Source organism: Pteronotus mesoamericanus, unplaced genomic scaffold (assembly GCF_021234165.1).
Source record: "Pteronotus mesoamericanus isolate MK-2021 breed Mesoamerican mustached bat unplaced genomic scaffold, CSHL_Meso_final scaffold_21, whole genome shotgun sequence".
In the NCBI taxonomy this organism is placed as follows: Eukaryota; Metazoa; Chordata; class Mammalia; order Chiroptera; family Mormoopidae; genus Pteronotus; species Pteronotus mesoamericanus.
The window spans coordinates 20803407-20827147 of NW_026555310.1; the positions used below are offsets into that span (position 1 = coordinate 20803407).

General features: G+C 33.9%; 1 protein-coding gene across 2 annotated transcripts in view; it reads left to right on the top strand.

The window, feature by feature from the left end:
* Positions 1–23741, top strand: part of SOX5 (SRY-box transcription factor 5) — a 370984-nt gene that overhangs the window by 313285 nt on the left and 33958 nt on the right. For both annotated transcript variants that reach the window (XM_054591329.1, XM_054591330.1), the window contains one exon: positions 15831–16008. In XM_054591329.1, the coding sequence (XP_054447304.1) occupies positions 15831–16008 (178 nt within the window). The remainder of the gene's footprint in view (positions 1–15830; positions 16009–23741) is intronic.

Sequence of the window (23741 nt, forward strand, 5' to 3'; positions counted from 1 at the left end):
AAACAAACAAACAAACTTTAATATTCTGGTTTTCAGGTGGATAAAGATGAGATCTCTGAATTTAGAGAAAATAAAGACCAGAATTTTCATTTCATAGATTTACATAACCAAAATAATGTGAAAAAAAACAAATATATACTCAAAAGGATAAAAATTCATTTTCTTTCAAATTGTTTGCCAATACTAGAAAAGACTAAGAACCTTATATTTTTCATAAAACCACAACACATTTTTATTAAAGCTCTATTTTAGTTCTTGCAAAGAACTAAATTATCAATAATGAGATCCTTTATGAGACTTTCACTTAAATTGGGTCTTTCAATAACCAAGGAATCTTTTTTTTCGGGCTTATTGTATAATTTGAGGTGTTATGGTTTGTTGTGCAGTTTTGATGACTTTTGGCAGCGTGGATATTTCATAAATAAGAGAAAAAATTAGACCAAAAATAAAAAACATGAAATCCTGCAAAAATTTTTTTCTTGTGCTATTTCCAGTGGCACTTGAAATAACATAAGAAATAAATGCAGTTGTGAAGTATGTATAAAAGTATTAAGATAGCAATAGGAATGTCCTTTAATAGGTATAGATTTGTGTTTTCTGTACTTCTCTATGCAACTCTTTTGATGATCAAAGTTTCATTTTAAGTCAACAGGAGCTCAATATTTAGGTCAACCCTACATAAATAGAGGACGAGACAAGAATTTTAGGTCAAATGAGAGAATTTTTAGTGCCAGTTTTCATGCAAATAGTGCTGTCATTTATTTTAAAAATGTTGACTCTGATCCAATTTTAAGAGAACCTCTGGGTAATTTTTGTTGGATTTTGTTTTGCTTATCTTTTTATATTAGCATTCATAATGTTCCACTAAGCTACAATTCTGATCTGTTATATCTGGAACTATAATTTATGGACTTGCAACAAACTAAGTGAAAGAAAGATCAATTCCACAAGATTGATCATATTAGATACACTTTCTTTATCCATTGAATTTTAAGTGGCTGGCTCATAATGTTAGCTCAGTAAGTGTTTACTAGATAAAATATTTACGTTATACTGCTTGATCTTAATAATAAGTAGTTAAATCTTATCATTGTTTGTTATATAGTTTTCACTATGTTTCTGCAATTACATTTATTAATGCAGCATGATTTAAAAGACTGTGTATATGGATGTTTTTAAAATTCAGTAATGTGTTCTTTAATTCTTTTCAATTGAACTTTCGGGACTTTGCTATAACTATATTATTTTATAGAATTCTGGGCATTTAAATAAAACATTGAGAATTTGCTAAGAGAAATATTTTTAAGCTCTAAAATATTCTTTCAAAATATACTTGAATCCAGTTTAAAAAAACAATATACACTTAAATTGCAGTTAATAAAATATAATTTATCTTAAATGAAATCTCTTCTACCAGGAAAAGAACATTTTCCTTTGGAAAAAGATATGTTCCAAGCATTAGACTTTACATTTTGTTTGAAACAATGCTATATGATTCTTAACTTGTTTATATAATTTTTAAAAATTGCATGATGACTGTGTTAGTCATAAATGAGCTTTCTAGAGTCACTTTTAGAAGATATCAAACAACATGTAGTGAGAACCGATAATGTGCCTGACACTGTGATAGAAAAAAAAGAACAATAAGTGGGATCCTGTACAGTATATTGAGGAATGCAGACAAAGAATTAAAATGATATGGGCTAAGTACTGATCAAAGAATAAGATGGAGGTAAAAAAAATAGTTTTCAGCACAGCCTGAGGAGAAATAAAATGAGGAAAGACTTCCAGAAAATGTGCCATTTAAAAGATTTTTGGAGGAAAATGCAAAGCCTGTGCAAAGACTGTTACACAGGTATAAAAGAGTTGAGTGTTGGATTTTGTCTGAATTTTAAAGAAATAAGATTGACTGTAATACATCTCTAAAACTTTGGGAGAGAACCTGAGAAGAATAAAAGTGTAAAGAAAGATAGAAGTGTCTAAAGGATGCAGTCTAACCTTACCATGCATTCTGTGACCTAACCTCACCCACCTCACTGGCCTAGTGTATTACTTCTGGCTTTCTCCCCATCCCAACAATGTGTGCTCAAATGATATCATACTCTATCTCTCTAAATTCCTGTTGCCCTCTTCATTCACTTTCTCTCTTGCACCTACTCATAGAACTATCTCAACTGTCACCTCTATACTGAAGTGACTATTGTATCATGTGACCCCATTGCACAGACACTCCTTTAATAGAGTCACAGCAACCCTACAACACTTGATTGTACTATTTTTCCCCTGGTATGATATGGAGTCACATGAGGGTAGGGATGATTTTATATTATTCATCCTTTGCACCAAGCATAATAATTAAAATGTAATCATTGTTGTAGTTCTGATAAAAAAATAAACAAACAGGTCAGCAAACAATCTGTGCAAGTAAACCAAGCAAGAGACTATATTCAAACATATGACTGACTTTGGGACCCCTTAGGTGGAAGCACCAAAGGACAATGGCTTGGATCACTGGAGGATGATCGCAATGTACCATGAGCTGCGCAAAATTTTTTACCTGTAAATAATGGAACAATCAATGCTATTGTCCTACAGAGAAAGGACACATGCACAATAAGACTATGGAAACTAAGAGTAAGACTTGTCGTTGTTTATCCTGTCAGTCTAGGTGAGATACACTGGATGTAAGAAAAGTGAATATTCTGATCATTGGAGAGATAGTATCTTTAGTAAACTATGCGTGCTTAATTTTCCCAGTTCTTACTATTGACTGAATGAAGCACTTGCTATTTACTTCTTTTGGCCCTGATTCTAATTACGAAATTTCCTTTTTCAGGTATCTTGAAATTAGAAACAATTTTTCCTTAAAAAAAATCTCAACAATACTCTTGTCAGGAATAAATTAATTAACTGGCATTCTGGTTTGTACAATTAGCCTTGTGAGTTTGTCTAGCATGAATACGTGTTCAAGTGAATGGCCGCCCAGACATATGCTGAAGAACTAAGTGGATGCTGAAATGAACAGCATAAGCTTATACTAATATTGGCTAATTTTATTATAATGTTAGTTGGCAGTCCAAATAAAGTTTGAGGGGGAAAAGAACAATTTCTCCTCTTATTTTTATAAGATCATGTTTCATTGCTTCTCATTTACAGCAAACAATCTAGCTCAAATATGGCAGAGAAATTATCTTAGGTATACACAGTCACATATTTGTTTATATTGTATATATTATATATAAACGTATATAGTCCACTTATTAATGCAAGAATCAAGAATGTAGATTCATTTTATATGGCAACCTAATGACCCAAAGCAACATTCAAACTAAGGTCAAATCTAAGGCAAATGCCATTTTCCTTAGTTGTGTCTAAAAGATATGTTCAAAACTCTTAGGTAGTAATACCATTTCAGTTCTTATATAAAATCTTTTATGCCATCCAGACTGTGAGATGTGTTATCCTCTTAATTTTATGGGCTGGGAAAAATTAGTTATGAGGCATTACAGCTGAGTTTCACTACACATTAATTATTTTAATTGACTGTTTCTTGAATGAATATCTGATAAGTCAGTCTTGCAATCCCTCATGCTTCATGACATCTTTAACTCAATACGGACACTTAAGAATCATTATTCTATGAGAGCTTTAATATAAATTTGAGATTATAATTAAAATTAGACTCTTACCTGATGCTCAATTCTAAGCCTTTTCATCTCTATTGAATTTTCTTTGGCCTATACCTTGAATTTAATGTTATAACAGTGATAGGCAGAATATATAATCAAGCTAAGCATCCTCAATATGTTGAGAAAAAAAATATTTTGTCTTCAGGGCACAACGTAAAAACTGGTCTTAACTGACGTTCTATATAAATAGTCATCACCCCTTAGACTTCTTTAAAGACATCATCAGTTTCCTCCTGGTCACTGCAATGAAGACAAAGAATGCCTTAATGACTCTACTGAGGTTATCATTAAAATAAAAGGAGATTTGCAGACATCAGCTATAAATCACTATAAAATGGCTTGTAAGTAACCTTTGACACAACTCATTTGAAATAAACCTGGGATGGAATCATAGCCTTTGGTCAAGCCACTAGGTGGGCTAAAGGTCTTTTCCATTCCCTTCTTCATTTCTTGCAATATTAGTACCTCTTGAAATGACTGGATAGCACCTGGATATGTATAAACTGACATGTGTTTCATGTTGAAATAAAATAAGTCCATTCAGAATACAGCGTTGAAGATGTTTATGGCATTTGCTTGAAATATTTACTCTTTTGAGACATACTTCAAATATATAAATGCATTTGGAATGTGCTTATAGCTACTATGTTAAAGTCTTTCATGATTAGGTATTATAAACTTTTTGCAAATGTTCAGATTAATGTTACCCAAATTGAGCTCAGTATGGTCCCTATAATAATAGGAGATAAAAATTTCTTTAAAATTAAAAAGAAATTACAAGACTTCAGTAGTCTGATTTTTCAAAGAAATTATTGTTTAACAATACTTTTACCTGCTGACATTTAGATGATAGAGAGGCAGTTCTGAGAAGCTGCCTAAGCATATACACCCCAGTGACTTGAGACATGTGTTGAAGTCTCAGGCTTACTAAAATTTTGACTATTGGCAAATCAGAAAATCTCTAACCTCAGTTTCTTTATCTGTGAAGTGGGATTGATGATATCCTACACTCTTGCTCTGAAACCAAAATAAGAGAAAATATATCAGGATGCTTTGTAACTTCTAAAATGAAATTCAAATTGCAGGGAGTAAAGTGAATAGTATTAGAAAATCAGTATTAGAAATGAATAGGTATAAAAATATCTAAATTAATTCAAAAATTTATTAGCTTTTTAGGTTACTAAATTTATTAAATGTACTTTTATATGTCTCCTAATATTTAACTGAACTCCACCCCCTAAATATTTATGAAACTAAGACTGAACAGAGCTATAAGCATTCATTTCTTCTTTGGAAACTAACTCTCTTAATGAGAAAATTGAGTTAAAAATTAGAACTTCTTTTTGAATAGGGAGAGGTTCCCAGGTAAAAATTGCATAATTCCTGTATTCAATTAGGCATATACCATACCTTTTTGTTTTAATTCACTCTCTAATAGGTTAATTATGAGAGAAGGAGAAAGGGGGGAAAACACTTTCTGTCAAAAGCAATTGGAAAATAATTGCTTTTTTAAAAAAGATTTTACTTATTTAATTTTAGAGAGGGGAAGGGAAGGGAGAATGAAAGGGAAACATCAATGTGTAGTTGCCTCTCACACGCCCCCTACTGGGAACCTGGCCTGCAATCCAGGCATGTGCCCTAGACTGGGAATTGAACCGTTGATCCTTTGGTTCACAGGCTGGTACTCAGTCCACTGTACCACACTAGCCAGGGCAGAAAATAATTCTTTTGATGACTCTCTTGAGGAAGGGAAAAATAAAATGATCTGATTCTAAATAGCAAATTTCATAGAGCTTAATGTTCCAAGAGCTCATGCCCTTGGTACCTTTTGTGTTTTCAGACTCCAGAAAAAGTGGTATGAGGAGCAACAGAATAAGGAAACTATAAGCTTATGAAAAGTCCTGAAAATTGCATTTAAACATCTAAGATCCAAAATCTAAATCCTAGCCCTAGACTAGTGAGCCAACCACATTTGTGGAAAAGAATTTGGTCTAAATAATCCAGATTAATGAAATACAATGTTTTTCAAAAGCACTTCCTTTGTGACATCCTTTTATATTAAACAGAGTGATATTTCTTTAGGTATTACAATTTTCTAGCAATTTACATAGCTTTAAACTGTACTGTGATTTAGTGTCTATATACTGCTTCACCAAACGGAAAATAAATTCTCTCTCATGACTACCACTGTTGGAAATAACATGTAAAAGATACTTTTGTAACAAATTAAAGAATAAGCATACCTCATGAGAAAAAAGATAGAATAACTCTTTTCATTCTATATTCAGGAATGAAAATTGCTAGTACTGCTCTTAATCTGAAGAGTGAGAATCGGTCTGGGTTAAAACAAGTGGGAGGAAGACAACTGGGTTTTGCATTTAATAATTTTATTTTTGCTTACCTTTGGACTTTTTACCCTTTATCTTCAATGACTTCCCCTTTTGCTCTGTCTGCAATGAATGGAGTAAAAAGAGTTGTAGTCTGGTTGTACTGACTAGTCAAGTTTCAAGTTAAATTAATAGGAAACCTGTCACTAAGAAGCTCTGACAATGGCTTTGTTAACTGACATCTCCAAGTAGAAAACAGTGACGCCCAGACATGTCAAACCTCTAACTCCAAGAGGAAAGCAAGAAGAAAAGAGAGCTAAGCTCTGAAGACTAGAAAGAGCTATAAAGTTTAAGGAGTGAGAGGAATGCATTTGAAGAGATTTCAGTGTGGAAGAATGCATTATGGTAGTGCATATGCTTTTATTTTGTTACTCACTAGTCAAAGTGTCATTTATATTGTATGTAGATGTAAAGAATTCTTAGAACACTTAGAAAGATAGTAGAAAAACTTGGAATTTATCAAGCGTTAGACAATGATTTAACTATCCATGTAATTAAAATTTAGTAGTTAATGTTTATTTTTATGTAAGACATAGGTAGGTGATAAAGCAATTAATACAGTAATGCTTACTCTCTGGAGAATTGTGCTGTAACAGGTGAAAATAGTCAAGAACATCTGCAAACATTCCTTTAAACAGTAGTCTTCTTAAACTAAACTATTTACAACTAATGCAGTAAAATGAAACACAGTGATTTGAAAGTTACAGTCAGTAATAAGATGATGCTACCTGAGTCTTCACTAACTGTCTTGCATTGTGCCCAGTTCACCCTCAAATCCATTATACACACATGAATGCACATAACACACAATCATTCTTCTCCAAGGTTCTGTGCCTTAGACATCTTGGCCCATACTCAAGTCTCCCAAATATACAACAATACACTAGCTAACTGTCATAACTGTCATTAATCATTAAATAGTTAGTCATAGTTGGTTCACCAGGCTGTAAGACATAGTACCCATTAGAACCTGTACATGCCTATATGTGGACATTGGAAATGAGGTGTTCTATTAATACTTAGAGTTAGTATTAAGTGACTTATGTATGACCATGTCTTCTATTTCTTCTGCCCCTTTTTTGGTTAACTATCTAAATATGATCTATCTTCTTAAACCAGGCCCAGTGTTCTCCAGGATCTAGAAAAACTTCAATTCCTAAAAGAACCATAGATTTTTTTTTACAAGGGAACTTTTTTAACCTTCTGAGGGTCTTCCAAAGTGATTTGATTTTTTTTGTTTCAAGATCAACTCATTCTTTGAATGCTTTCATGAGTGTCACCCTCCCTCCCAATAATAGGCTTTCTTGTGGTATTTACCTATTCTTCATGGTACTCCAGTGGGACACAGAGTCTCTGTTCAAATGTATTGGTGGTGCCTATATTGTTCTGCTGTCCTTTTGATATGAATTCCTTTTGTGAATTCAGGTAGAGAAGTGTGCTCATGTTGTGCATCCACATCCAGGTACCACTAGAGGTGCCATCCCCAACATAGAGGTGGCAGTTGAATTTAGTCAGGGTGGTGTCTATTTTGTAAAGCTGTCTTGCTCCGAGAGCTCCTGCTTTCTTTATTTGTAACTCCATTCCATCACTTGATAATTTTGTAGTCCTTCATTGTCTTTTTTTCATGTATTTTAAGTGGAACTAATAGGAAAGTAACAGTGACAAATGCTTCTTAATTATGAACTGAAGGACTGATCAGGTGGTGCTGAGAAAACATTATATTCTTATACATGGATTAACCAACTTTTTAATTTTTCTAGGACATTTTTAAAAGCTTTTGGAGATTTGAAATTAGAAGCAAATAAGAGGAACTGGTATTATTACTGTAGTCACCCTTTATCTGCAGGTGATCTATTCCAAGTCCCCCTCTCAGTGGATGCCTGAAACTGCAAAGAGTACCAACCCTGTATACACTACATTTCTTCCTATACATACACTAATGGCTTCTCTTTGACACAGTCAAATTTTCAGCCTCACTATTCTTGCACTTTGGGGCCATCATTAAGTAAAATTAAGGTTACTTGAATATAAGCACTGTGATACTGTGACAGCTGATCTGATAACCCAGAGGGGTACTACGGGACTGATGGGTGAGTTGCATATTCAGAGTGGAGATGCTAGACAAAGGGACAATTCACGTCCCTGGCAGGGAGTGGAGGTCAGTGCAAGAGTTCATCATGCTATTCAGAATAGCATGCAACTTGCAACTTCTGAATTGTTTAATTCTGGAGTTTTCCATTTAATACTTTTGGACTATGGATGATGATAGATAACTGAAAAGGAAGAAAGCAAAACCTTGGATAAGCTGGGGACTGCTGTATTAACATCAACTCTTACTGATCTATGCAGTCACTTGAAAGCTTGACTGGTGCTAATAGTTCCCCTTCCACAATGACTTGCTCACATTCTCACATGCTTAACGAGTTAGCACCCATTGTTGGCAAAAGGTTTCAGTTCCTTCCAGATAAACATTTCCCATTTGCTGATTTGAGTGTCCTCATGACATGGCAGCCAGCTTCTTCCTGGGGGTGATTTTGTCCTTGAAACATTTGGCAATGCCTGGAGATATATCAGGTTTCTGCAACTTGGGCAGGAGTACTACAGGCATCCAGTGGTAGAGGCCAGGAATACTGTAAAACTTCCTACAATACATAGGACAGTCACTCACAACAAGGAACTATTCATTCTAAAATGTTGAGAAACCTTGTTCCAGAACCAAGTGATGCAAAAGGGAGGAAGGGAGAAGCTTTAGTCTTTTATAACCTAGCATCAGGAGTCAAACTATCATTTCTACAGTATCTTATAGGTTATATAGATCAGCCTTGTTCTTTATGGAAGAAGAACACATGTGGCCATAAATACCCAGAGGCAAAAATTATCGTGGGTCATCTCAGAGGCTGGCTCTCACAGAAGCACTGTGTGTATAGAGAGAATGGCATTACTTGGCTTAGGTATTTCAAAGCAATTTTTAAATTAAAATATAATTGTGAAATATATGATACTCCAGAAGCCAGGCTTTTTATTCTTTCCTCTATTTATCTTTAAATATATATGTCTATGTTTGTGGATATAATTTAGTTTTGAGGCCTTAAAGCAACAAAGTCAGAAAACAAGGAAATACTTTATTAAAGTATTAATGGAGAAGGAACAGGAGGCATTTTATACAACAAATTAATTGATTAATACTATCTGAATTGCTTTACATTAAAAGGGCCAACAATTTAAATGGAAACACAATGATAAATTACCACATTGAAGCAAATATCCCCCGAATACACTACTAGCATCTCCTTTTAAAGGAAGTAGGTGTACTCTAAGGAAAAGTATAAAATGGCAAAATGGGAGAGCTGAAAGGGAAGCTAGAACATATTACCCTCGGCTAAATAACTGGGGGTTTGCATTTAAATGGTAATCGAATCTAATGATAGCATTAACACAGCAAAAGCCTGCTTATCACAGACTTCTTGGCACTCTGTCTGTGTGGTTAGTAAGGCATCTTGCAATCTTTAAGTCCAAAAGCAAGCATGTGTTCATGGAAGAGCCTTCAGGATTCTGTGCTCTGTCAGGTGAACCTATTAAGTATGGAGTTGAGGTGGACCTATTAAGTATGGAGTTGCACATGAGCAAGATTTCTAATTCTTCAGAGGTTAAACAAGAAGTAAGATTGTTAAAGTTATTTTTATATTATATTTCTTTAATTGACTCTTGCACTTAAATGTAAACCTTTTCTCATCTAAGTTCTATGTGAAGGAAAGATCAGGGAGGGGCATGGCAAACTTTTTCCAGATCCTCATTATATTTCTTTCATGTTTTGTATTTCTCTTTAATGAACCTCTGCTGAATTGTAGAAAGGCATGTCTTACTTGGGTGGAAAAGGTAAAGAGGGCGCCCTCAGTGAACAATGGGGATAGCAGAAGAAAAAGATGAATGTGACCACAAGCTAGGGAAGAGAGGGGTGGCAGTAGAGCGCATGATGCAGTGCGGTCTGCCATGCATCTTCCCTTCTTAATTTAATACGATTATTTCATCAGAGAAGATAATAGCGACAGCGTGATTAATTTTACAACATATTTCATGAATGCTTTTACTCTTTCCCATACATCAGTATTGCTACTTACTTCACATGAGTGTTTATGATAAATATGAGGACATTCACAGTTTCAGATCATGCAGAGGAAGTAGCCTGAAATTTTTTATATATATAAATTATAATATATATGTTATATATAAATTATATATATTTTATATGTGTATATATATAAAATTCAATCACTGTACAGCTATTAAAGGATTAAAGCATATTTATAAATGAAATAATATATTAAATGCATAGACAGATTGTCCTCAAAGAATTCAGTTTAATAAGACTCAGTTCCATATATGTGTATGGAAAATAGAAAATAAATAGAAAATAAATGCATTTCTTTGCTCCTTTATTACTGAACACACAAAACAAAAGCCTCAAAGCCACATGCTTTGCATTTTTCTCAATGTCAGGTCATTTGCATTTTTCTAATGCTTCACATATAACAGCCATTAATAAATAGTCAAAATTTTATTCAATAAATAATGAATGGATGGATGAATGATTGAATAAATTTATATGGTCTTTATACATTACCATTAGAGTGCTATAGATTTGTTAACTATCAAATAAATGTTTGATTTTGCAATAACTAGGTTAATATTTAAGGCAGCTGAATGTTGAGGCAATTGTGATATGGCATATACTAGATCATCAATTAGATAAAGAGAATGAATAAATAAGAGATTTTTTTTCTAGATGGTACACACATTTGCACATACTTAGTGGTCTACCTTGTGATCCAAGGTCTGCATGTGGGTATACATCCATGTTGTGAAGAATAAGGATGCAAAAGGAAGGAAAGGAGGAAGGAAGGAAGGAAGGAAGGAAGGAAGGAAGGAAGGAAGGAAGGAAGGAAGGAAGGAAGTAGGGAAGGAAGGAAGGAAGGAAGGAAGGATAGATGAATTAGACTTCTTTAGGATAGTGATATCCTTATTTTCTAGTTCTCTATTAAAATTCCTTAACAAAGAAATGAATGAAGGCTAAGGAGTGGAAAGAAAGAAATAGCTCCCCAGGACTCTGGAGAATAATTTTTCTTTTATAAATTATTGTTGACTTCTGTAAGTAATCAAACATCAAAATGTACCTGGTCTTTGTGCATTATAAAATTATGGATATTATACAGTTATGTTAGAGCAACATGTTTTTCTCTAGAATAAACTTATTACTTGAAAACCATCTAAATTAAATATATTTTTCTAGATGAAATATATTTTAACTTTATATTGTATAGCATTTGCTAAGTTTATGTGGAATAATCCTGCATTCATGATGACAAGATATTTCTCCAGTGCATCTAAGGCTATATATTTGTGTCAAGTTATTTCCTTATCTGACTTATTAATTATATGAATGGAGGTTCATTGGCTAGGATAAAATTTCATTAAGATCTACATGATAATTTTAGTATTGTGACCACAAGCTGATATTAAGTGAAATGTTTGCTTTCAGACAAGTTATACCAGCTGTAAATAAGTGGAACATGCCTGAACTATTGCGGTTGTTTGTGTTGTACTTGCTTTGCATTCTATCCCAGACAACCAAGATTAGAAAACATTTTATTAGGAGAAACTATAACATGAATAGTTCCCTAAAACTTGTATTTGGATTACAAAATAGTATTCTCTTATACATTACTGTATGAATTGTTATATTTATGACATATTGTATATAAACCCTTGGTATTTCTCCTCAAAAAATAGTCTATGTTAACTCTTTAGTATTAGGGAAGGAAATTTTTGATGCTATATAGTGTAGGGAAGAGAGAAGCATTAAAACAATCTAAATAAGTGAATGATTTGTGCCTCTACTTTTAAACTAATGTATAAAATAACAAATATGTGTATCACTTCATTTTATTATTTTATATGCTTGACCATTGCGTGGTATTAATAGTATTAATATGGCTAAACCTTAATTTCAGAAATTACATTCCAGCAATGTTTTTTATATTTAAATTTAAATTTTTCATGTGAATGAACAATATTGTATGTTGAAGTCAAAAACCTGGGTTCATTAGAACTTTCTGAACCTTAGTTTCTTTTTTGGTTATTAATTACTTTATAGTATTATAAATTAAATAGATGACTTAAAATATAATTCTACAAATGTAAATATAATAGCCTTCTCTTAGTTAAAACTTGTTTACCTTAACTTACACATTTACTTTAGCTTACATGCTTGTTTTATACTTATCATATACAAGTTTGGAGCTATTCAACAGGCACATAAGATTCTTTTTGTCTATCACTTTTTATATAAGTGAAATAATATGTGCTATTTTCAAAAGTTTGAACTGACAACATAATTTAATGATTGGACAAATAATTAAAAGGAAATTGCTTTCTTCACTGTTGATGATGTACTTGATAGAAGTGCTCTTTTACAATTCTTTCTTGGCCTTAAAAATTACTTATATTTGTTTTCATGTAAATTATTTATCTTAATTTTTAAATGTATATTTTATATGTAAAAATAAAGTTAATCATGTTAAGCTTTCATATTTCTCCCAAAGGAGATATTACAAATAGTAAAGTAGAAAAAGCCTTACGGTTGTTGTTTATTGTGCATATTATAATAATGAAGATGCATGTCATAAATTATAGTCCCCTTCCATTTTATAGTTAGGATTTTTAAATCTTTATCTAGTCAAGTAAAAAATAATTAATAAAATAGGGAAACTACTGTGATTTTTGTATTCTTCATGAATAATAAGCATTTGGAATAGTAGCGCTATAATAAATTATTAAAAGAATCAAATTGTGAAATAATATCATGCAGTGGGTCAAAATTATTTTTATAGTTACTAGTATAAGGATCAAGCATGCGGGTTCTTATTAATATACCATTAGCCTGGTCACACAGTGAAAGAGAATGAAAGGGCAATCATGAGTGACATTTCTATCAACTTTGGAACTGTCAACTTCCATTATGTCCTTGGGGCTTTGCACTTTTTGGCTTTCAGACATCTGTGCTGCCTTGAATGGAGGAGAATATTAAGAGTTCCAGTGCATCCCTTGTTCTGATAACTGCCTTGAGTAGTCACTTTTTAGTCTGCCCATGCAGTAATTCCTAGTGCTTAAAACACAGCCGGTGGCCTTTCACTCCATCAGCCTCACATCTGCATCTTCATCAACAACCCCCCCCCACACACACACACTCTATTTCCTTGTGCTCATAAATCTCTGTTGCAAATCTGAGAATATATTCCCTCCTTTTTCTCCTGCCCAGTCAAGGGAAACAGCCACCTTTAATTTCTTCGAGCATCTCCTCAAAACTTTTGCAAGAGTTGTGATGCTGTCAAAGGAAGTTTGCCGGCCATGATGACAAAAGCCAGTGGTTTGACACAGAAGGTAGCAAGCAGGTGCAGCGTTGGATGGGGGGAAAGTGCCTAGAATTTTTACAGCCATATAGTAAACAGTCGATGAAGCTTCTACCTGGCTGAAAAACAGAGAGGAAATACAGATTCTAATCCTTATTGGCTCACTCCATCTGTGTAGCATTTAGTTTATTTTGCATATGCATGTTTTAATTTATTATTATTTAGTTTATTATGCATATGCATGTTTTAATTTATTATTTAGTTTATTATGCATATGCATGTTTTCATTTATTATTATCAGCATATATGGTATATGCTGATAAAATGTTAAAGGCTAAAATAATATTATGTAATTTTTAATGTTACCTCCTTATATTGAGGACTTTTTAAAGGGTTTTGAAGCCAATAAATACATATTTTAATAATCTCCCTGTATATTATATAAAGCAGTGTCTCTCAAATGTTAGCATGCATCACCTGGGAATGCTTGTAAAGACACAAATTGCTGGAACCCACCTCCAAAGTCTCTAGGATAAGGCATTTGCCTTTCTAATAAGTCCTGGTGGTGCTGGTGGTACTAGTTCAAAGACCACATTTTGAGAAACAGTCATTCATACAGGAGTAGAGTAGAATAAGGGACACAATACCTCTGGATTTCTGCCAACCATAGCATCTTATATATAGATTATGGCTGATGAGCTCAACTAAATGTTCAAATTGAGAAATGTAGGCGTGATTTTACCCTTGTACTTTTTAAAATGCTAAAGTAAACTTTGCAAAAGTATATATTAGGCCAGTCATGGAATTATTTTACTTCACTTTCTTCCAAGATTCTATGAATCCATATAAATTTGGTATAATGGTCACTAATTTATTATACATCTAACATAATTACGGGCAGTCATTTGATTATCTCATGGGTTTTCAAGTAATTGTTCTTTTCTATGAAACAAAAAAATAGAATTGAAAAGAGTGTTAGTTTTTTTTTCTAGACCCTTCATGAGGTTCATAAGTGCAGCTAACTATAAAATCTAATAACAATAAACCATTTTTAAAAATACAGATTTGAAATTAATATTATATTACACCATTTTAACATTTTAATAAAGTACCTTGTTTCAGTATTTTGAAAATATATACATACACTTTTGTGTACATTAATCAACATGTTTATTAACATGTTCCCATGTCACCAAATCACACCATTTGATCCTAAATAGTTCTACTTTCAAAAAGTTATCCTACTACTACTGGTAGATATTTTATGAACTTAACTCATAAAGATTAAACAGTAACTAACTGGAAAATATATTTTTATTCTATGATAATGCCTATGTAAAATTGGATATAATGTAAACAATAAAAACAAATGATAAAATATTTCAATATTAGAGCACAAAAAAAGAATAACTTTTTGTTTGTAATGAAAGAAAAGTGATGTAATGTTGATATCCGATTATTACACGTTGTAATTAAAATTTCAGTGATAATTGTATTTATAAGGGCTGATATAGATATAGGTATATAAAATCAAATCAAAACAATGAAATATGACCTATTCAAGCATTGAACAATTGAAAATCACTATACCTGCTGAATTGATACATTCAAATCTTTATACTAACCTGTAGTACACTGTAAAGAAAATCTGTAAAACAAAACTTGGATCTTAAAAATGTAATCTTGAATGTTTAGAACAGTGTTGCATATAAATACATAGTATATATTTGTATAATGTTAAGTGTATTTATTTTCAATTTTAGATTAAAACCGAAAGTACTTCTGAGACAATTAAGAAAAAGGTAGATATTTAAAGAGTTTAAAGGTTAGAAAGTTAGAAAGGTTTCTTCTTTTTTGTATTTAATTTGGAGAGCAGTTCTCGTGAGAGCTACATACCATTTAACTCCTCCATCACAGATGTTTCAGGTACTCTGCCTAAGCACAAGGAAGGATACAAAGATGCCTGGGACTCAACCTCTGTTCTTTGGGGGTTGGAAAAACCTATCTGTATCATAATTTTATATGAACTATGTGTTGTCTCTCAATAAAGATAAAAAGTACAAATAATAGCTCTTTCAGAATATTTCTTACAGGTGATATCACTTACGTGCTTTCTGGATAGTTGAGTGCACCTATGCTTTATCTTATACAAAAGGTATTTCATAATTTATAGTTGAAAGTGACGTTTTTGACAGCTAATCAAACACTTGTAATGTTCAGACTGAATGTTAAGATCACTGATTGGTAGAGTAATTTGTTGGGAAATGACAGGCACTATGCCTGTGTTTTTCTAGACATTTTAAATCAGCTTTTCCTTATCACAGCTCATGTTCTAATGATCATTGCAGGATGAAGTGGCCCAGCCACTGAACCTATCAGCTAAACCCAAGACCTCTGATGGCAAATCACCCACATCACCCACCTCTCCCCATATGCCAGCTCTGAGAATAAACAGTGGGGCAGGCCCCCTCAAAGCCTCTGTCCCAGCAGCATTAGCTAGTCCTTCAGCCAGAGTTAGCACAATAGGTAAGTTCTGTTTCTTTTGTTCTTGCTGATTTTCTGTTTATGGCAATTGAATGGAATCATCTTGTAATGGCAAATCACACGCATCCTGTGCATGGCTTTAGTTCCATACAAGAGTTCCAATTTGATAAACCTCACAAGTCTGTTTTAAACATGCAATTGAAATTTATAACTGAACCCCAAGTTATAATGTCCCCCTGAAAATCAAAATGAACTGCTTATGTGTATTGATATGCCTGGTGTTCTTCAGCTTATATGAAAGAGGCCTAATGACTAATCACAGAGCAATGGTTCCAGAATGTTTTTGTTAGGTGACTTGCCTTTTCCATCACTGAAATTTATTTCTATTTTTCATGATGTGTACAAAGTATACAAAATAATGAAATACCTTCTGCCTATAACAGCAGTCGATCATCAAGATGTGAAGTTTGTTTAGTTCCATACTGCTTGACATTTAGCTCACTATATTAAAGTAGTATAAAAGCGAGTAGCTTTATTTTTCATAATTGTCATTTCAGTACAGTAACCAAACATTAGAAAATGCTTCTATAAGCTACCTTTTAAAAAATACTTTATATTTAGCAACACCTTAAATTAGACTGTAAATACTTACTTAAACTCACATTTGTTGATATGTCTATTATTTGCAGACAGTTATGAGGAGGCTAACACAGACTAGCCCTCAAGTAGCTCATGGTGTAACTGGAGGAAAAGTCACCTTATAGTACAAGTCAGCCATAGCAAGTTATATTCAAGAGCATGTATACAATCCTTTGGTCATAAAGAGGAGAGTGTTTAATTCTTTTTGGGAAGCATCAAGGGAGGGTAAGCTGGGGATAATTAAATTCAAATGGAGCCTTGAAGAAAAGCTACATCCCTTGGCATTTTAGACTGTAAGAAAAAAGAAGAGTAAAATAGTACATTTTTGAGAAAGATACTGATTCGGCTACATATAGAATGAGTGTGCAGTGGAAAGTGATTAGAGCTAAAATTGAAAGGGGCAGATGGAACCTAAGTGAATGCTACCCCAAGAAATTTTGACTTTTTCTCCAGAGAGCAATCTGATCAGAACTTTAATATTGACAGCAGAGAGAGATTGGAAGCCAGAAAATCATTGTTTGTCATTGAAGAGTAAATTGCATGAAATGAAAATAAACAATGATAAGCAAAAGAGAGAATAGGTGGCAGAGATATTATTAAAGAGTAATTGGCATAATTTATCCACAACAGAAAAATACCTGGTGAAGTTCAAGTTGGAAACAAAGGCTAGGATTTTGAATTTATAAAATAAGAAAAGTGCCTTAACTGTGAAAGAGAGGACCAGAATAGTGCAGGTTTAAGGGAAGACATAATATAAAAATGTAATAAATGATGATTGAAGCACAAGGAGCCATTTATGTGGAGCCATTTACAGTTCATGAAGAAACTGTAAATATAAGTCTGATATTCAAAAGGATTGCTAGAATTTTTGACATGGAAATTATTCCTTATTGAGCTTGTTGAAGTTATCAAAGCAAGTAATTTCACCAAAAAAAAAGTGTGTATGGTAAGAAGAAAAGTGGGGTAAAAAATCATAGATATCATCTACTGTTTTAGTTACCTATTGCTACCTAACTAATCAGCTCAAAATTCTGCAGTACAAAAAACCAGCATTTATTATCTCAAAGTTTCTAAAGGTCAGGGATCTGGGAACAGATTAGCTAGGTGGTCCTAGTTTAGGGTTTCTCTTATGGTTGCAACCAAGATGTTAGCTGGGGCTGCAGACCTTACTAAGAATAGATGATAATTTTCCAAGAAGACTTAACTCGCATGACTATTAGCTGGAGAGCTCAGTTCTTTGCCACATGGGTCTTCCCATAGAGCTGCTCCTAGCATGGTGGCAGACTTTTCCCCAGATTGAGTGACCGAGAGAGGGAAAGCAAAGAGAAAGCCACAGTGCCTTTTATGACCTGGTCTCCATGTCACATATGGTCAGTTCTGCTTTATTCTTTTTATTATAAGAGAATCAGAAAGTCCAGTCCAACTCAAAAGAAGGGGAATTGGGCTTCATGTCTGAAGGGAGGAATATCAAAATATCTTTGGACAAATTCTAAAACCATCACACATTTTTAGCGGGAAAACTAATAAAAAGTGAATGTCAGAATCAGAATGAAGACAGGACAGTGTCATGCTCATCCAAGAAGGAAGGGTTGTTAATAGTGTCACATTTGCAGAAAAGTTAAAGATGATGAAGAAGAAAAGCATTAGAATTTGGTTGGAGTTCATGGATAGGTAGGCTCAGAGAGGTTTTAGTAGAAGGTTTAGCAGAATACAAAGATTTGAAGAATATGGGGAGTGAAAGTTCAGTTGATGTATAGACCAGTCTCTTTATAAGATTGGTGCTGAGAAGGCTCAGTAGTGACAGATTTTAGAAAAGAAAAATCATATGATGCAGCAAAGAGAAGAGATAATGAAAGAGGATTAACCTTGGAAAGAAGAGAAGCCCATTATATTTTCTGAGACTGAAGGAAATGAAGAAAAAAGGGTAAAGTTATAGGGAAATTATAGGATGGATAGAGAGAAAGATGAATGGGGTCTATTTCATTGTTTCCATTTCGCAAAGTAGAATTCCAGGTTATTTGCCAAGAGGAAGTCAGTGCAGGCCAGTGTGGCAGCAGTGAGAAGAGAAACAATGAAAACTTAGGTTCTGAGAAGTTTGAAAAAGGTTTGGGGTGTACGTGTGCTTCTTATTATTGTGCAGCATTCCGTTATGGTTGAACTCTCAGTTACTCTGCTCAACATCCTAAATGGACACGAAGATAAGACTTGCTTTTATGTCCTAAGTAGGTAAAAGAAAAAAAATTATTTGGCAAGAATGATTTCTTTCCATAGCAGACATGAAACCTCATAAATATCGCAATGTTGGTATATGAGCTACTTTTGTAATGTCATCAGAACTAGAATATTAAACTAATGGACTAACTAATGCATTTGCATTTTTATCACATGAGAATTTTGTACTTCAGCATTCCAAGGATTAAATATGACAAAATATTTTTGTAAGGCAAGAATGTATTTAATGATATTTATCATCTGACTTTCTCCACTGCTGAAACTTCTCTTATTGTGTTCTCTGAAACGTCCCTTCACCACATACACACTTCTCATATTTTCCAAGGAGTTGAAGCCACTACAATTTACTTTTCTCTTTTCAATAAATGCAGATGTTGAAAGCTGAAACTGTAATGAGTAATAATGCAGTTTGGATAAAAGCTGTGAGCATTAATGGTGCTGTAAAGGTCACTCCTGAAAGAAGAATTAATGTGTTACACCATTAATAAAGCAAGGAAAACTGAACCAAAAGATAACTTAAGATATTGTTAATGACATGGAGCTCTTTGTGACATACATATCAGCTATAAATATGGAGAGTAAGTTTTTGAGGTTTGTGACCAGTATTACATTATATTATAGAAGAATGCCTTTGATATGGTAAGCGAATGAAAGGCAGCTCCAAAGAAAGGGAACCCTTAAAAGCTGTGAATGGTTCAGAAGAATGATGGATAATTTTAGAATATCTGGGCCAGATGTTATATTTCCCTTATTGGATTTTTTCACTTACGTTGCATATATATAGAACATTTTTAACTTTTTTTAATGCATTTTAATCTATTTTCTCTCTGCAGCTGATTTTAAAATTATAGACCCTTAACTAGATAGAGAAAATATCCATATCATCTAGTCAAAACTTGTTATTTTACAGATGAGGAACAGAGGCCTCAGGTGGCTAAGTGCTTACCAGGTATTCTAAGTGTCTCTCACAGTGTAGATAGCTCTCTGATTCTATGTTTGTCACCTCTGTTTTAATTTCAAGGAAACAAATGTACATAATGACCTAGTAATTTGCCCTAAGTCCCAGTCAGTGGAGGTTGAGGCCTTACAATCTGAGTCTCTGGGTTGGGATCCTTTTTAAAAAATTATTTTTAATAGCTCATTTTTATTGTATTTTCTTCCATTGCCATTTATTTCCCTTATACCCTCTTTCACCTTTTTTGTTATTGCCTCTTGGTAGTCTGTCTGCATTACATGCTCTTCTCAGTCATCCACTGAACCTTTCACTCATTCATTCAGTAAATGGGTATTAAACATCTTCTCTATGCCACACTTTTCGCTAAGTCGGGAGGATAAGCATGAAAGTGTTGGACTGAGACTTTAGATGCCTACAGTCTTTGTTCTACCATGTCTTTGGAAGACACTGGAACATGCTATTCTTATCCTTCATTCCTCAGGGGCATTAACATGTGATAAGTAAAATTTTACCTGAGCAAATGTAGTAGACAGGGATAGATTCAATAAAATGAAGGGAAATATATGCAGGTCTATTAACTTGGTACTTTTTTTCTACAACTTGCTAATGTAAAATATGATAACATGAAGGAGGATGTTACCTCGAATACATTTACATTTTTAATGAGAAAACCTTCTATGAGGGTAAGTTATTGAACAAGAATATTGTAATAGTTACATAGAAAGCCACCGGATTATCAGGACATTAGGAGTATCATTCAACATCTGGCAATTAACATTTACAAAGCACTTTATAATTTACAATTTGCTTTCACATTTATTATTTAATTAATTCTTGTGAGGTTTCATAGATGAAGAAATACCAGGGTGCCAAAAATTTGATGATGATGTGACCTCAAAAATAGGAAAAAATTAATATTTGTTGAAAATAATTTGAAACATCTGTGCCCTTACTTTTGCTCATAGCTTAAAAGTCTTAGGTAAAATAAATATGCAGTAAACAAGAATTTGTAGTACCCTGAGAGCATCTGTAAGTCCATACATTTTAATAAATCTGTGACATATGGTACAGGCTTCCACTGATATGATGACATGGAAAATCAATGAACTTGGAATTATAAAACTGAATACTTTTAATTTAGAAATATGCATTTATTCCTTCCACAGTCTACCATGGGCCAAAGGCATAAAAGACTAAAAGAGGAAAAAAATGCCCTCAAGTAATTAGTTCAAAGACTGGCATGAAAGAAAAATTTAGAAAAATGAAGGATAATATGACAGAAAAAGCATTGATAAGGTTTTGAAGAAGCATATAAATGGGAAATACTAATGTTGCCAAGGAGCATGTCTGGGGTATGTCAGTGAAGTCCTTACAGAAGATGTGACATTTGAATAAATTCCCAGACACTCTGGGAAGAGAGAGTATGTCAGTCAGAGGAAAGCTCGGGAGCTCGGGAGCCGGGATGGGGCGGGAGGAGGAAGGCCTATCCTTGCAACCGGAAATAGTCCTGTGCAGTTTCAGCAAGAAGTGACACAGGAAAGATAAGCAGAGTTGACATCATCAAGAGACTTTTAGTCCATTTTAGAGTGTCTGGAATTTATCCTAGAATGACGGGGGTTTTTTGGGGGGGAGGGGGGCATTAAAGTGTTCCTTGTTCCAGTACGTTTTGGAAAGGCTGCATGTTTTTGTTACTTCTTAAAGACTCACAATACACATTAACATATTCAAGATTTTGAGAATTTGTGCAATGAAGAACCCTTTTTACTTAGTATTTCTCACATTTATTTGAACATGGAATTATTTTTCTTCACGGACTATTACAGATTACCCTCTTATGAAGTACTCCTTTAAAGCATTAGGGTACCAAGAGATGGGTTTGTAATCCGGTAGAATGACATGATCCAAATGCCTTATTCTGGAATATTTTGGAGAGCTTTATCTGGAAGCAGGTTAGGAGATGGATTCAAGGAACATAAGCCTAAAGACAGAGAAACTAGTTAGGAGGTTAAGGTGTTAGCCCAAGAGAGATCTGAGGTGGCTTTGGCAAAAACAGGTAACATGGGTATGGAAAAGAAGCACATATGGAATCAGAGGAGGAGACAGAGCTGTCAGGGTTTGGTCGTAGGCTTCAAAGAGGTACCTTGACCCAAATGACTAACTGCATGAGTAACTGGAATGGGATATGGATAAAGACAGGGCAGACTGAGGCAGCAGAAAGGTGACAAACTCTGTTCCAGACATTTCAGGTACTCATGAGACATTCAAGTAGAGAATCTTTGGAGATAGATATAACATGTATCTGGGAATCAGGGAGGACTGGCGGCAGACAGTAGATATGTTATACTGCTGGGAACCACCCTTGATTCTTAGGATTACATTTAAGACCAACTGTGATATAGTGGGTCTAAGGCTGATTCAACAAATCATAAACTGGATGGCTTAAAACAAATTTATTCTGCCACTATCTGGGAGCTGGAAATCCAAAGTCAAGGTGTCAGTAAGGATTAGTTCCTTCTGGAGTCTCCAAAGGAGAATCTATTGCATGACTCTTAGCTCCTGATGGCTGCTGGCAACCCTTGGTGTCCCTTGGTTTTTAGATGCATAATTATAATCTCTTCCTCCATAATCACATGACCTTCTTCCCCACATCTCTGCATGTCAAATAAAAAATATTCCTCTCCATTCTCTTACAAGGACACCTGTCATTGGATTTAAGACTCACCCTAAATACAGGTGATCTCATTTCAAGATCCTTCATTTAATTACATCTGCAAGGACTCTACTTCCAAATCAGGTCACATTCACAGACACCAGGGGCGAGGATAAGACACAGACATATCTTTTGGAGAGACACAACTTACCCGATTACAAGTAGTTTCCTGTTTTTCCTTTCGCCTTTCAACAGCTTATTTCATTGTGGAGCAGCCATTACTCACTTTTTCTGTTTAGATTTAGCCTCTCTAAGATTGGACTTAGCAATTTGTACATTTTTTTCTGCCCCTTAAAATATATAAAAGGGGCCTTTTTTAATTTTGAGAATTTTGTTGGTAATGGTTAAGAAAACACACCGAGACATAAAATAGTAATTCGTGGTAAATTTTATAAGGTTACAGAATCTCGCAAGTATGTTAATGGTTCCCAACCTGCATATCCCAAATCTCATCTGAGATGGGAACTGGAGCCATATTGGCGTTTGCCATCTTGTTTCCCTTCTAAGATTGGGGCTCACTAAACCTCTCCTAAACACATACCTGCCTTCTGATCCTGCCTTTAGATCAAATTGCTGCCTCAATATACAATGAGGGAAGAATAAAATGCATCAAGTGATCGTTTTGGGTCTTTTTGGACTCTAATGGGGGACTTCCATTTAATTGAACCTCTCTACCAACAAGAAATGATATCTCCTCACAGACTCTATCATAATGGTTAAAGACATGTATTAAGACTGCTGAGAGTAAGCATAGATAGGAAATGAAAGCAGAAAGAAAAGAAAGGAATTAACATTTTTTATTGTCTCCTCAGGTACCAAGTGTTATATACACCTTCACATGTGTTATTTTGTTTAATTCTTCCAGACTTTACATTTATTTCTCAGGTGAGGGAAATGGAAACTCAGTGATATTGTTACAATTTGTCAAATATCACACTTTACAAGAATTAGAAACCCAGATCCAGCGAACCCAAATTTTACCTGTTTCACTCATGCTATTTGGCAGATAAACCAGTGGTTACAGAAAAACTGTTGTATAAAAAAAAACAAAAACAAAAAAACAACCCCCCAAAAAACAAAACCCTATCTTAACTCACTTAATCTTCACATTTGTGTTGTCTGGTGAGTGTTATCCCCATTTAACTAATGAATCTATTGAGACAGAAAAGTAAAAAAAAGTGCGCAACTTTATAGCTAGTAAGTGACAAAGCTAAGATTTTAGCTCAGGCTTGTCCAACT